The sequence below is a fragment of the Leptonychotes weddellii genome, chromosome 9 (assembly GCF_054177405.1).
Source record: "Leptonychotes weddellii isolate Sample4059 chromosome 9, ASM5417740v2, whole genome shotgun sequence".
NCBI lineage: Eukaryota > Metazoa > Chordata > Mammalia > Carnivora > Phocidae > Leptonychotes > Leptonychotes weddellii.
The window spans coordinates 43,307,889-43,321,949 of record NC_138377.1 but is presented as its reverse complement, the minus strand read 5'-3'; the positions used below and the strand labels follow the sequence as shown (position 1 = coordinate 43,321,949).

Sequence of the window (14,061 nt, the reverse complement as noted above, 5' to 3'; positions counted from 1 at the left end):
TTGGAAGTGATTTTAAAGTCGTTTTATAATGAGAAAGGTTTTTGTTTTATACAGAAATTCAGGAAGAATTCATACATTCTAGATATATAATAATATTCTACAAATGCTAAAAAAAACCCATAAAGTCATATAGCAAAAAAGAAACCTATTAGTATCAGTGAATACAGATGCACAGCAGGCAGCAAAACACAACATGGAATGTGGTAACATAATACAAACACCAGTAGTATTAGTGCATATTGCTAACTAGAAAACAAACCACAATGAGAAATTTGAATAGATAAATTTGAATAAATCAAAATACAATACAAAGAAAAATTTTCAGTAAAAATTGGTACAATGCAAACAGCAAATACATTTAAATAAACTCCTCTACAAGTACTCATAAAAGATGGGCACTAAAATTTCCGAGGTGTACAAAACATGAAGTAAAATAAGTCTGAAGGGTTTCCAACATTATGCTCGTACATCTCATAAAAGCAGCAAGCAAGAGAAGAGAAACATGAATTCTTATGTAAATTGGTATTTCAGTGTATAGTGGGGTTGTAATAGCAAACAAGGAAAATGCAAACACAATCACATAATTTGAATCTTTATTCTTAAGACCTCAGAAATCACTAGTCGCGAAGCCTGAAAACTCAGTGACTCTGCTGAAATTCAGATTTTTTAAAAATTATAGGCAGTTAACTAATGCTGTAATGTATGGTGATTAACATAACATAATAAAAAAAAGGAAAAAAAAGAAAAAAAATTATAGGCAGTTACTACATTTACTTAAGATATCGAATCTCTGGACATATCTTGCTTTTTATGTAGGTTGTGTTTTTCTGTATCTTTTGAACTAATGATTTCAGAAATTATCACTGTTCAAAAGACTTCTCTGAAGATGTATTTTCTGTGTTACTTTGCTAAATATGTAAGGTTAAGCTTAAGCCTAATGCTAGAACATGGGAATGTGTAATCAAATGTCCTAAACATGATAGGTGAACAACTCAGGCATCCTCTGATTTGCCTCCATGGCCGCCTCTTGCCATGTTAATTTGTACTGGTGAGTTTCACCAGCAGAGGTGGCATCACCGGCACTGTCCTTCTGAACTTGAGTTCTAGTTATCACACCTTACCCAGTTCTATATACTTTTCATAAGGTGGGTACACTAAAAACAGCAATTTGAGCATAACATTTTCTGGAGGGAATATATCCTATAAGCCAGTAAATATCTGGCCTTTTCCCCATTTAGAAAACCACCAACAAACTTAAGTACATCGGAATACTTAAATGGTTATGTGAATAGGGTATAAAATATTTATTTAACATTTAACATCAAGAAAGCTATTTTATGGGTGGAGGATAAGTAAATATGTAATGAAGTAAAGACTAGCAGTAGAAGTTTAGGCAAGGAGGATCACCGACCCGAGAGAAGTGGGCCGGCTGCAGGAGTTGTTTAGATGATGGGAAAGTGAGGGAAGGCTTTATCACTGGGGAAGAAATGGAGGAAATCAAAGGATGTTTTATTGTATGGCATGGAGGACTGGATTGGATTTTTAAAATAATGATGAATGTGTTTTACTTGTAGAAATAGATGATGAATTCATCAAAAACTTGAAAATACTCATTCCTTGGCTACTTAGTCCTGAGAGCCTAGATATTAAAGAGATCAATGGGAACAAAATCACCTGCCGAGGTCTGGTGGAGTACTTCAAGGTATCACTCTCATTTCTAGAGCATTGTTTTAGAATGCAGTTCCTACTTGAAACAAACAAAAAAATTATAGACTCTATAATATGGGGGCAAAGTTTTGAGGAATCTATAAAAATAAAAAAATCATTAGACTCCCAAGAGGAGCTTGCTTTCTGAAATTAAAATTTTAAAGAAAACTCTTAAGAGATAACTATCTTGAGAGAAATATATTTTGAAGTATGAATGTATCTAAGAGTTGGTAAAGTCTATTTGTTTGTTGGGGGAGAAGGTGTTGCTCGAGGTCCATAACATGTAGTAGTCTTCAGTCGTGAGGTATACAGAATTTTACCTTCATTCTGAAGATGTTCTCAAAGGGGCTCTACTTTGCCTTCCTATTGGAGAAAATTCTTCCGCAATTTCTGTCTCTGCACCGAGGGCCGATTTGAAGTGGAATTATTTTAAATTTGCATTTACTTGTTTACCTTAGGTAGCACCGAATACTACACTTTTTTTTTTTTAAACCAACCACATACAGTGGGGGAATTTCAGTTACCAATCTCATTTGTGGATTGATGCTCCAAGGACTAAAATACCAATTTTTAAAATTCACATTTTTGTTATTTAAAATCCTGTCACATACCTCCTGTGGGATTATCTTCATCACTCTTTGCAATAAATGAGATGTTATTTATCTACCTAAAATTTGAATTCTTACTGTGCCTAACACTATGGAAGAGCTTAGCATTTAGCAGGAGATTAAGGACCCTTACAGAAATCTCTTCCATAAGGCTTATGACATCAGCAGGTACAAATGCCCGTGAGTAACTGAAAAAGAAAGGTTACTCCTAGCAGAAGGATGTGAGAAAGTTTTAGAGGAGGTGGCAGGGAGTTAAGCCTTTAAGAAGGGTACGGTTGGGGCGCCTGGGTGGCTCAGTTGGTTAAGCAACTGCCTTCGGCTCAGGTCATGATCCTGGAGTCCTGGGATCGAGTCCCACATCGGGCTCCCAGCTCAGCGGGGAGCCTACTTCTCCCTCTGACCCTATCCCCTCTCATGCTGTTTCTCTCTCTCTCTCTCAAATAAATAAATAAAATCTTTAAAAAAAAAAAGAAGGGTAGGGTTGGCAAGAGGAGTTGTGTGAAAAGGGCACTTCACGAAAAAGGAACAGAACTAAGAAAGGGGGAATTAAAATGAGAAAGATAATGGTTCCCCAAACTGTCAAGACCTTAGCTTAGAAAACAATTTAACAGAATTGGAGAAATATGGAATGGAATTACTTGAACCTGAGTCTCTCTTTTTCTTTCCTTTTTTTTAAGGCTTATATAAAGATCTACCAAGGTGAAGAATTACCACATCCCAAATCCATGTTACAGGTATTTTTTTTTCATGTTACAGGTATTTACTAATCAGGAGGCATGACGTTTTAAAACATACTTGTCACTAAAGCTAAGCTTTCCTTAGCTTTATGCTATGCTAAGCTAGAGATATGCTCCGATCTGGCAGTCAGAAATCAGCAAATAAAAATATTGGAATGATTTATTGGAAGATTATTTTTCTGTTAACTACTGTTTGTGTGTTCAGCTAACCAGGTTCATGTACACATAGAGGAGCTTCACTTGTGCTGACATATAAGCACTTTATACCAAAGCTTTCATTCTCTTTGTACAAAATTGGTTTAGAAAACAGACTCATACTGTGGCTTAGGGTCACACATGTAACAAGTAGAAAAGCAGGTCCAGGTTTTAAAACAAGTGGTCTCTACAACTAAACATTTTAAGAAAGGAGAAATTAGCTTTTTCCTTACCTATCTAAAAAAATTAAATTCTTAATCGTTCCTTTTTGTTACCAGTGATACATTGTTCTATCAGTATCAGTCCTTAAACTTAAGACATGTTTGTATATATATTAGTACATACAAAATGTACTGTGTATTATTTCCCATATGTTTGGGTTTATAGATTTTCCCCCGTTTGGTGAGAGGCTTAAAAATATTTTTTTAAGAGGAAAAAATCTTCCAAATGGAAATTCATTTTTATAACTATGGCTTACCGAATAAACTTACATGTATTTTGAAATTTTAATTTTATGAATTTTTTAAAATGTAGTGGAAATACTTGAATACTTTCAAATTATTTCATGACCTTGTGTTCTTGTACATTTCTTGCACATGATACTCAGAAATGAGAATTGCCTGTGAAGGTTTAATAAATATGAATTCCATTTTACATCATATTTTGTACTTTGTCCAAAGGCCACAGCAGAGGCTAACAATTTAGCGGCCGTGGCAACTGCCAAGGATACATACAACAAAAAGATGGAAGAGGTAAGAATTAAATAATATTTAAATAAAATCAGTATTTCTTCCATGAGCTCATTCTTTTTTTCTTCCAAGTTACACTGTCTACACATGCAAAGAAGTGGCTTTGACTTATTCTTTCTCAGCCTCTATATATCACATTTCTGTTTATTGTATACCTAAAATATTTTTTAGGAAAGGAACACTATGTATGCACAATTTAAAACATAAATGTGTTCTCTTTACATTAGAGATATATTTTTTCTTTTCCCTTTCTTTTTCTTTCTTTTCCTTCCTTCCCTCCCTCCCTCCTTCCCCACATCTTCCCACTATTTATAAGCTCTGGTGACTAAAATAACATGTGCTACCCTCTCCACTACACCTCCCTTCATGCAACAATTTCAGTATTTTTATCTTAACTATAAAAACCCGTTAGGGCACCTGGGTGGCTCAGTTGATTAAGCATCCAACTCTTGGTTTGGGCTCAGGTCAAGAGCTTTAGAATCTGCTTAAGATTCTCTCTCTCTTTCTCCCTTTGGCCCTCCGCCCCCCCCCCCGCAGCACACACACTCTCTCTGAAAAACAGAAAACAAAACCAAAAAACCCATTAGGGAAAAAAAGAAATTAAACTTCAAGGGCCAGTATTTCTATATACTGCATTTCCTCTTTTTAACGTTCTGGATTAGGATGCTAATCTAATAATTATTGTACATATCTACTAATATGATAGGTTTTCCCCCTGAAAATCATGTTATATAAATTATATCCAAAATTGATGGAATTTCAAGAGTCAAGGGAAATACAGTATAAGGAATGGTTCACAACATAAGTAAAGGGTAACTAGAATGAGAGTATGCTTTATATAGTTAAATATCAAATAACAAAAGTGAAAGGTATGGGTAACTGAGATTTCCCTTGTAACTTTTGAAAAAACTGAAAATGTAGTCCAAGAACATTGAATATTCTCCCATTTAGTCTATTGAAGGAAATACTGTGAAAGGGCTCCATTCAAACAAAATCAGTGAAACTGCCAAAGAACATGTTTTTCCTAATTTTACTTTCAAGTTTTATAACATTGCTATTGTTTTAAGTTAAATCTCATTGGCCAAAAAGACTCTAGTGGAGTTAGAATAAATTTCCCAGAGGAACTTGTATATATACAAGTAGTTTATTTGATTTGGGGTTCATTCTGTGAATCATGCCTTTTCATCTTGAGGAACTTGGATTAAGTCTTGGATATTCTTTCCCACGTCAAAAAAAAAAAAATTAAGAATGGCTTTACATAAGTCATCTATAAAATACTGGTCCCACTTACACTCATGCGTGATATGGAGTGCGCAAAGATGTGGACTGACAAAACATGTATGTAAATTCCTTTTGATTATTGTGTTCTAACAAATTCAGCTAGCTAAGTGGAAGATTGTGATACAGTTGCTAATTTTACTCTGCATTGCATAAACAGCACTTCTCTATTGACACAGATTTGTGGTGGTGACAAACCATTTCTGGCACCTAATGACCTACAGGCCAAACATCTGGCGCTTAAGGAAGAATCTGTGAAGCTATTCCGAGGGGTGAAGAAGATGGGTGGGGAGGAATTTAGCCGGCGTTACCTGCAACAGTTGGAGAGTGAAATAGATGAACTTTACATCCAGTATATCAAGCACAATGATAGCAAAAATATCTTCCATGCAGCTCGTACCCCAGCCACACTGTTTGTTGTCATCTTTATCACTTACGTGATTGCTGGTGTGACTGGATTCATTGGTTTGGACATTATAGCTAGCCTATGCAATATGATAATGGGACTGACTCTTATCACCTTGTGCACCTGGGCATACATCCGCTACTCTGGGGAATACCGAGAGCTGGGAGCTGTAATAGACCAGGTGGCTGCAGCCTTGTGGGACCAGGTAAGAATACTTTTAATCCTCTTCAGCTAATTGTAGCACACTATGTATCAGACACAATGTTAGGAGTTAGAACTAAACAGGTGAACCTGACTCGGGCCCTAGTCTTCAAGAGCTTTAGAATCTGTCAAGATGGCCAGACACAAACAACTAACTGTAATACAATATGTGAAGTCCTACGTAACTGGTTTCCAGTTAACATTTCAGTGTCTTCAAATATCCGTGGATTAGGCAGTTTTGTTTTTTTACTTTTATTTATCCTAAAAGTTAAAGCTGTTAAAAAGAAGTGTGAGAAAGCACAGCTGAGTTTTTATTGAGCGGATTGTGACTTGTTTATGTGTGAAGATTATTTCGTACTTACAACCTAACATTTGATTCGCGTTGGCTGTGTATGTGAACCACTATCGTAAGTTGTTGTATCACTATCTCTTTTAGTATAAACTCCTAAAAAGCAAAAGAAAGATCTGATTACTTCAGATTGTCTCTATCTGAACTAGGCATTTGTACCGGGCCACAGCATGAGTCCAGGTCAGCCTCTGGATCAGCTGCTCATGGGTCAGTTGTCCTTTATGTTTCAATTAACCATAGCCTAGAGTCAGGGTCACTGTGGTCCACTGTTCAAATAATTGATGATGGGTGGGTAGGGAAGACAATTATAAACACACCTAGAACGATCATGAACTCACTCTGTCATTCTGGAAGTGTCTTCAGTTACCTTATGAAAATTTAGGGGCATTTAGTGAGGCTAAAATTGAGATTCTTCATAAACTTTTGGAGTTAAGACTTTTGAACTTATGTTCTGCAGGTAGCATGTAATAGCTACAATTCTCCCAGCATTTATACTTACATATACTCTTTAAAATGGAATTTTAACTAATGAATTTACCATGTGCCTTTAAAGAATCTAGTTAAGATAAACTAATGGTAGTACTGTGGGTAAAGAATGAATTAAAAACTGAATCCTCTGGGCCGCTGTCTCAAACACCTCCTCAACCTTAGAAGACTAAAGAGGGGCTATTTGAGGTAAATCCCAAAGCCTTCCTAGAATATGATGCTGAAGCCTCTGAGGAATATACAGTTGGGTTCTTCGAAAGATTCAGATAAAACGTGTAATCTGAACTGAAAAAACCTGTAGGAGTATTTGTTCTTAAATGCTCAGAAATACTACAGACGAAGTTGAATTATCATAATGCTATTAATGAAGCAGGATATATACTTTTCTTTTTTCCCTTTTAAACTGCCTTTGCCACAGGGAAGTACAAATGAGGTAAGTTAAAATTTTTAATTGAGAGCTATATATTTATAAAAATTATGGTATTTTATAAACCAACTAGGCATTCATGGATTAAAGTCTTTGGTGATGGACTGAGCACTGGGTGTTATATACAACGGATGAATCACTAAACTCTACCTCTGAAACTACGAATACACTGTATGTCAATTGAATTTAAATTTAAAAAAATCTTTGGTGACACCTGCTCCTGTGTTCTTCTAAGATTCACAATTTTAACTGTGATTTTTTAACATGGTTTTAAAATACTGTATTTATTCCAGACATTTTATGTGATTTGATCTGCATATGAAACATAAGAGTTGATTATCAAGAATATCCTGTTTTATTTCCTGAATGTGTAAAAAATTCCAAAATTCTTAAGTTCCAACATTGTGCATTTTGCTCTACTGCATAGTGAAATAAAAAGTTATGCATCTTGAGGAAACCTAACAACTAGAGAGTATTGAAATGGAGCTACAACCTTTAGATGTTTTTAACGCGGGCTTTTGAGTGACAGTTACCTTTACCACTCTGAGCAGGTTCCAGGCCAGTATAAAGTGTAACTTTCTTAGCATTCCTCAGACCGACCTGTAAATTGGTGTTCATTTCTCCTATTGCACATGGGCAAAACTCTGAGGTAAGAACCAGGGCTTGCAGGAGAGAATCCTTTGTTACATAAGAAAAATTATCTCTGTAGAGTTATTCTGGTCATTATCTTCAGGAAGCAAAACTGATCTGGAACAACCACTGAGATAGCACATAATTCTTTCCTCAGTTTCTGCTGTTACATATAACTGGAGTATGTCCTAGTCTAATCAATACCAATGATACATTTAATACAAGCAATAGAGAAGTATTTTATGTAAAATTCAGTAAAACAAATTCATTAAAAAAGTAAAAATCTAAGTTGAACGTTAGGATTATGATAGATCTAGGACAATACCAATTTACACCAATGTGCATTCACAGAACTGATGATGGCATTATTTAGACTTAAGAAAACAGCTATCGAGACTTCAAAAAGATAAAAATTAATGGAATTTCCTGGGCATTGGTTACTATTTAAAGGATATTAAGCTTTTAAAAATATTCAGACTCTTCACAGACTCCAGAATTACATCAGAAAAGTTGGTTTTAACTGAGGGTTCAATATATGAAAATCAGAAGAGGGAATGAACCTTAGACATTTACTGAGGGGGAAAAAGGACAAAAATATTCATGGACACTTATGTAAAGCAGTATGTAAAAATTCCTATGATTCAAAAACACTGTAGACACAAAGAACAACCAGAGCTTTATGAGAAAAAGCTTTCTGAGGTAATGCTTCTGAAAAATGTTTCATAAGATATAAATCAAATAATGGAAACAAGGGAGGGAAGAGAATGTTTAAATGAAGGATCCCAGTGTGGCAAGGGGAGGGGCAACATATGTACTTACTGGCATGACCACATCCAGAAATAATGGGGAAAAAAAATGGTTCCATTCTGAAAAACCTGTAAGGAAGCCCGGACAGCAAGTGGCCTAGCTGTGTATAATAAAACAGCTATTGGCAGTCAGAAGTTATGAGATCCTATAATTCCTCCAAAACTGGTAATATTCACAATATGAGTTCTCAGCACACCCCTGGGGCACAGTGTTTAGGAAGCCCTGCTCCAAAAGGTGTGCAAAGTCCAAGGAAATGCAGTCTGAGAATAAACCATTTACCACCACAAAGATCAGTCCACAAAAGCAAAAACATACAGTGGACAAGCTAAAGTATTTTTGAGTTCTAAGATTATTAGTTATTAATTTATATCTTAGACTAATGACAAAGATTCCACATTTAGCATGCTAATTATATAGTACATAAACTAATTACACTAAAAAGGAAAAATTTTACATCTGTAATTATAATCTTGATTCTTGTCTTTCTAGGCTTTATACAAGCTTTACAGTGCAGCAGCAACCCACAGACATCTGTATCATCAAGCTTTTCCTGCGCCAAAGTCAGAATCTACTGAACAATCAGAAAAGAAGAAAATTTAATCCAAATTTTTAGAAGTACAGGTGCATGACCAATTGTCAGTTAAATATTCAGTTTTATGTCTCCATGCAAACATTCAAAGTGCTTCTATGAGGACAGAGTAAAATACCAAGCTCCTCTGAAAATTTCAAAATGGTTTAGTTCTTTTACTTCAGTGTTTAATAAGCAGATGTATGTATGCATGGTTATATCATTTTTGTTAACATGTACAGTTTCTTAGTTTTGTCTTCAGATATGCTGTTATAATTTAAAGTGTTTGTCTATTTAGGATGACAGTACACATGTTCTGCTTGAATTTACTAAATTCTACTACTGGGTTATAATTAAACCATGTAGTAATATTACTCCTTGTTTGGATATGCTCATTTAATTTCTACAGAATTTTTAAATTATTTCACATAGTCATCCATTTAAGCATAGCATAACAACTCAACAGGCTTGATTCAATCTGTATCATCTTATATATACCATGAGCTTTTATTTTTAAAGACACTTGAGAGCTTTTCAGTTGCTTTATCAAAAACTAAATACTGCTTCTTTTATATTATGATTTAATATAGAATATAAACTTCTTGATCAAAAATGCACAAAAAATCACTTTGTATATGTACTTGAGTTTCACTGCATTGTATATTTTTTCATTTGGTACACAAAGAAATGTATTCTTCATAGGTTTATTCTTTTAACATGTGACCTATTATTAAAGTTTACTCTGGTTCCTAATATTAAAAACAAATACTGAATTTGGAAATGTTTGGGAGGTACTGATACAGAATGATAAAGGTTTATCTCTCTTTTTAAAATTAAAAATGCATTTTCTTCAGTGCTGACAACCATTACAAATCTGAGTTTCCACTTTAAGAAATGTATGCTAATCCCTTTTTTAGGTACCTTTCAGTTCTTTTAAATCAGTGATTCTATAATCTGGGAGCTCTAAAATAGTAATTTCTAACTTCCTTAGAAATGGCTTAGCCATGTTTAAATTAAACAGTAATACAAAATAATGAGTAACAGGAAAGAATGATTAAGATAGAAGACTATATGAGAGTTCCTAAGACATATAAGCCTACATCTTAGAAAAGTTTGATTACATGTTCTGAAAAATAACTTTGCCAATTGATAAAATTCTACCAGCTTATTTTCATTTTTTCAATATCCCTTTCATTATATACTGCTTCCTTTGCTTTTTGGACCTTCTGAATGGAAAAATCAAATATTTATAACACTATGTAAAAAACATGGATTCAAACATGACACATTTAGTTTCCACAAAAATATATTTAATAAGCTTGTTATATAAAATCAAACATTTAACATTTTCAACATTTTATCAATTCAAACTCACGGATAACTAACTGGGAGTGCTTTGTATTTTGGAAGATTACCTAAACTAAAAATATATTTACATATTTACAACACATGTAAATGTAACTGAAGAGCTACTTCAATTAATATTGAAATTCACAGAATTCTAGAGATTTATAGGCTAAAAATGCCATAAATTTTTCTGTAATCAAATGTACTGCACTAATTATGAACAATGTCTTAACTATTAAAAGGAAAAAAACTGGGAGGGAAATGGTAGGTTTTAAAGTTCTATGACAAATCCTTAGAAGATAAAAAATATGTAAAATCAATTTAATGACCAAGATTTCTTAATGAATCCCTGATTGTCATTTTTGGCAGCTCAACCCAGTCTGTGGGGATGGCAGTGTGCTACATACTGTCGGGGACCCACCACTGTCTCAGAGCCATGTACTAAATGCTTTAAGAGCCCTGGTCAAAAGTAAGGAAATGATAGCAACTTTTGAGTGCTGTATACACCTTTCCCATACAGGCTAAGACCTTATGCCTACATTTATTCCTAAAAAATTACAGGCCCTTTACCCTTTCATACCAAAAAATATGTTCTCAACATGTTTCAAAAGGGTTCTTTACGTTTTGGGAGGGAACCCTATATATTATATATATATACATTTATCACAATTAAGGTCCCAAATCCCATTCTGTGTTTTGAACTGCACAATGGTAATATTTAAACTAACTGATTCCAGATAATATTCCATATTAAAGCAGTACACATCTTTTTTTTTAAATACTGCATAGGTTCTGTTTTTTAAAGAAAGATATTGCTACTGTCCAAGTTTACCAAGTGATCATTCCTATTTAATATCTGGTTATAATGAGACATTTCTTGCTGCATTTGTCTTCACTGAGAATATTCAAAGCAGTTTCTAATATATAGCATTTAGAAGTGTTTGCTGTGTCGGCTCTTAAAATAATAATCATTTTTTTCTCAAAATATTTTTAATAACAAAATACATGTAAAATTAGAATTTTTAATTTCCAAAAAGCTGCCTTTATTAACCAAAGTACTTGTTTGCAGTTTTTTTAATCTGTGAAAATACTTTAAAGCCCTTACAAAACTTAAATTTTATTTTTAAAAAATTAACTTAAAAATTCTTGCCATGTTGCTGAGCATACCACTGCTGTCTCTGCTTGCGGTTTTCCAACTCTGTGAGAAGAGCCTGTCTGTAGGCTTCATACATTTTAACAATCTGTTCCAGTTCTTTCATGAAAAGCAACTTTAGCATTCCCTGGTATGTATCCAGGTCAGCCAGCTGGAAGAGTTCCCACTTCAGAATGTGGTCATATCTGTTTTAAAACATAATCATGCATATGTTCACAACACATACATAAATATGTATTTACAGCAACAAACTGATGTATTTTTATAAAGATCAACTTTATTACATCTAAACAAACCATAAGCTTTAATTAAAAATAACTCAGTTGTTAACTTACTTAAATATACTATTTTTTTAGGGGGAGGAGAAAACTGCTGATGCTACTTCATTTCAATTTAAGTTAAAAAATACCAATTTCTTTATCAATTATTCTACTATTAACATTAGACAACAATGAACACAGATTTCAAACCACTGTGGTTCTATAATTTCAGAAGAATACATATTCTACGCTATTCATAAGTTCACCTAAAGTTTAATTGTCAGGAACTTAAGAATGCTTTAGACCATATTATGCCCAAAGACAATACATAAAAATGGGCAAAGTCACTTGTGTTATTAGTGTTGACAGAACTTTCTGAGGAATGCTGTTCACTACAGCAAACAAGGAACTAAAAGAGGAATGAAGAGGAACCATCATTCGTGGGCTCTTTTCCTGAGGTTGATTAAAACAAAACAAAATCAGGCAGAAAGGGAAGAATAAGTTATTTTCAAAATGAGAGTAAGTATACTGTAGAAGTATGTGGAGAAGGACTCATGTTAGCTTGTATTTACATATATCTCAGAAGGCCTTTTAGTACTCCTGCAATGGTAAGTTGATCCCATACTGACAGGGAAGTATGCAACAAAAACAGTAATTTAATTTACACTCTGAACTGAAAGACCTGAAGACATCACTCTGATCCAATTTCCCCATCTTACAGATCAAGAAACAACCTGAAGAGGCCATATATTTCTTGCAAAACTGTTTAGTGACCAAAAAATGAGAAAGGCGGTGTTATGGACCAAACTACTTCAGAGTAATAGTTTTGAATGTTGAGATTAGACAAAGAACTTGAACTACAGCAGGTCATATACCTGTATGATAGTGAAGTTACACTTCTCAAATCATATTACAGAATAGATATAATCAGAAGCTTTGTAAATTCTAGTAAATTTATTTTTAATAGTCATTTATAATATTTCCTACCCAATGATCCTTTGTTTGGTAATTCATTTAACATCTTATTCCAAAAGGATTCTCTAATATATATTTTTAAAAGGTTTTTTAAAACGAGAAACAATAAACAAGTAATGAGCAGTCAGTATGAGTCACAGACTATGCTTGGCACATTGACTTATCATTTCTGTACAACTTGGGTACGTGTAACCAGGAATACCAGGAGTACAATATGAAGAACCACAAGAGAAACATATCTTGTTGGATCCCAAATTTACCTACTTAATTACTTGAGTACTGCAAATCTATTAATAGGTATACTTCGTAGAAAGCTTTATATTCTCTTTAGTGGCAAACTCCAACATAAATTAGAGAGATACCATAAGAAATACTCAATGAGCCTCTATGAAGTAACAGTTGTGTTTCCTAGAACCTCTGCTATTCATGTAGCTTAGGATCTTATTTGTTTGAAACAAATTCATAATTCCTGTCAAAAAATCTTAATCCTCTAGAGTCAGAATTCCATAGCTAACGGGCATTTCAGCAATGTCTACTGATTCAAAATGCTTAAATTCTGAATGCCAGTTGAATTATAAGAACATTAAAGCTCATTTATCATCTGTGTACTTTCTAGCAAGTAAAAAGGGAGAAGACTAAATTGGTAAATATCATACTTGTTTTAAGATATGAACATCATTCTGTATAAGCATTCAAGTTTTTAAAAAAGGAAAAAGAAGGGGCGCCTGGGTGGCTCAGTCGTTAAGCGTCTGCCTTCGGCTCAGGTCGTGATCCCAGGGTCCTGGGATCAAGCCCCACATCTGGCTCCCTGCTCCGCGGGGAAGCCTGCTTCTTCTCTCCTACTCCCCCTGCTTGTGTTCCCTCTCTCACTATGTCTCTATCAAATAAATAAATAAAATCTTAAAAAAAAAAAAAAGGAAAAAGAAAAAAAGCTTCAGGCAATTTCCTGACTTCCCAATCACAGCATTTAGCATCAAAAATAGGATTAAGGGTAGAAGCAACAATCAGTACTTACAGAAAATCCTTTGGGAAGAAGAAAAAGTGCTCTAGAAAAGCACAGATGAGAAAAGTATGCAGGGCACCCATTTGCATTCCAAAATCTTGCCCCCTGCTGTTTCTATGGGAATTACTTCCCTTCTCATGTAATACTTCCCAATACACTGTTTTGTTGTTTCTTA

General features: G+C 34.2%; 2 protein-coding genes across 5 annotated transcripts in view; one reads left to right on the top strand and one right to left on the bottom strand.

The window, feature by feature from the left end:
* The window catches only part of ATL1 (atlastin GTPase 1), an 81,523-nt gene extending 71,594 nt beyond the window's left edge, over positions 1-9,929 (top strand). Inside the window, exons 10-15 of one of the 4 annotated variants that reach the window (XM_006731116.3) lie at positions 1,575-1,702; positions 2,993-3,049; positions 3,928-3,999; positions 5,454-5,885; positions 7,135-7,149; positions 9,070-9,929. In XM_006731116.3, coding sequence (XP_006731179.1) covers positions 1,575-1,702; positions 2,993-3,049; positions 3,928-3,999; positions 5,454-5,885; positions 7,135-7,149; positions 9,070-9,180 — 815 coding nt within the window. In that variant the 3' untranslated portion in view covers positions 9,181-9,929. Of the gene's footprint in view, positions 1-1,574; positions 1,703-2,992; positions 3,050-3,927; positions 4,000-5,453; positions 5,886-6,379; positions 7,096-7,134; positions 7,150-7,216; positions 7,998-9,069 lie in introns of those variants that run through there. The other 3 variants (XM_006731117.3, XM_081830544.1, XM_081830543.1) reach the window with 3 other exon arrangements.
* A 507-nt stretch (positions 9,930-10,436) lies between these two features.
* SAV1 (salvador family WW domain containing protein 1) overlaps positions 10,437-14,061 on the bottom strand; it is an 8,945-nt gene continuing 5,320 nt past the window's right edge. The window contains exon 3 of the mRNA XM_081829762.1: positions 10,437-11,833. Coding sequence (XP_081685888.1) covers positions 11,632-11,833 — 202 coding nt within the window. The 3' untranslated portion in view covers positions 10,437-11,631. The remainder of the gene's footprint in view (positions 11,834-14,061) is intronic.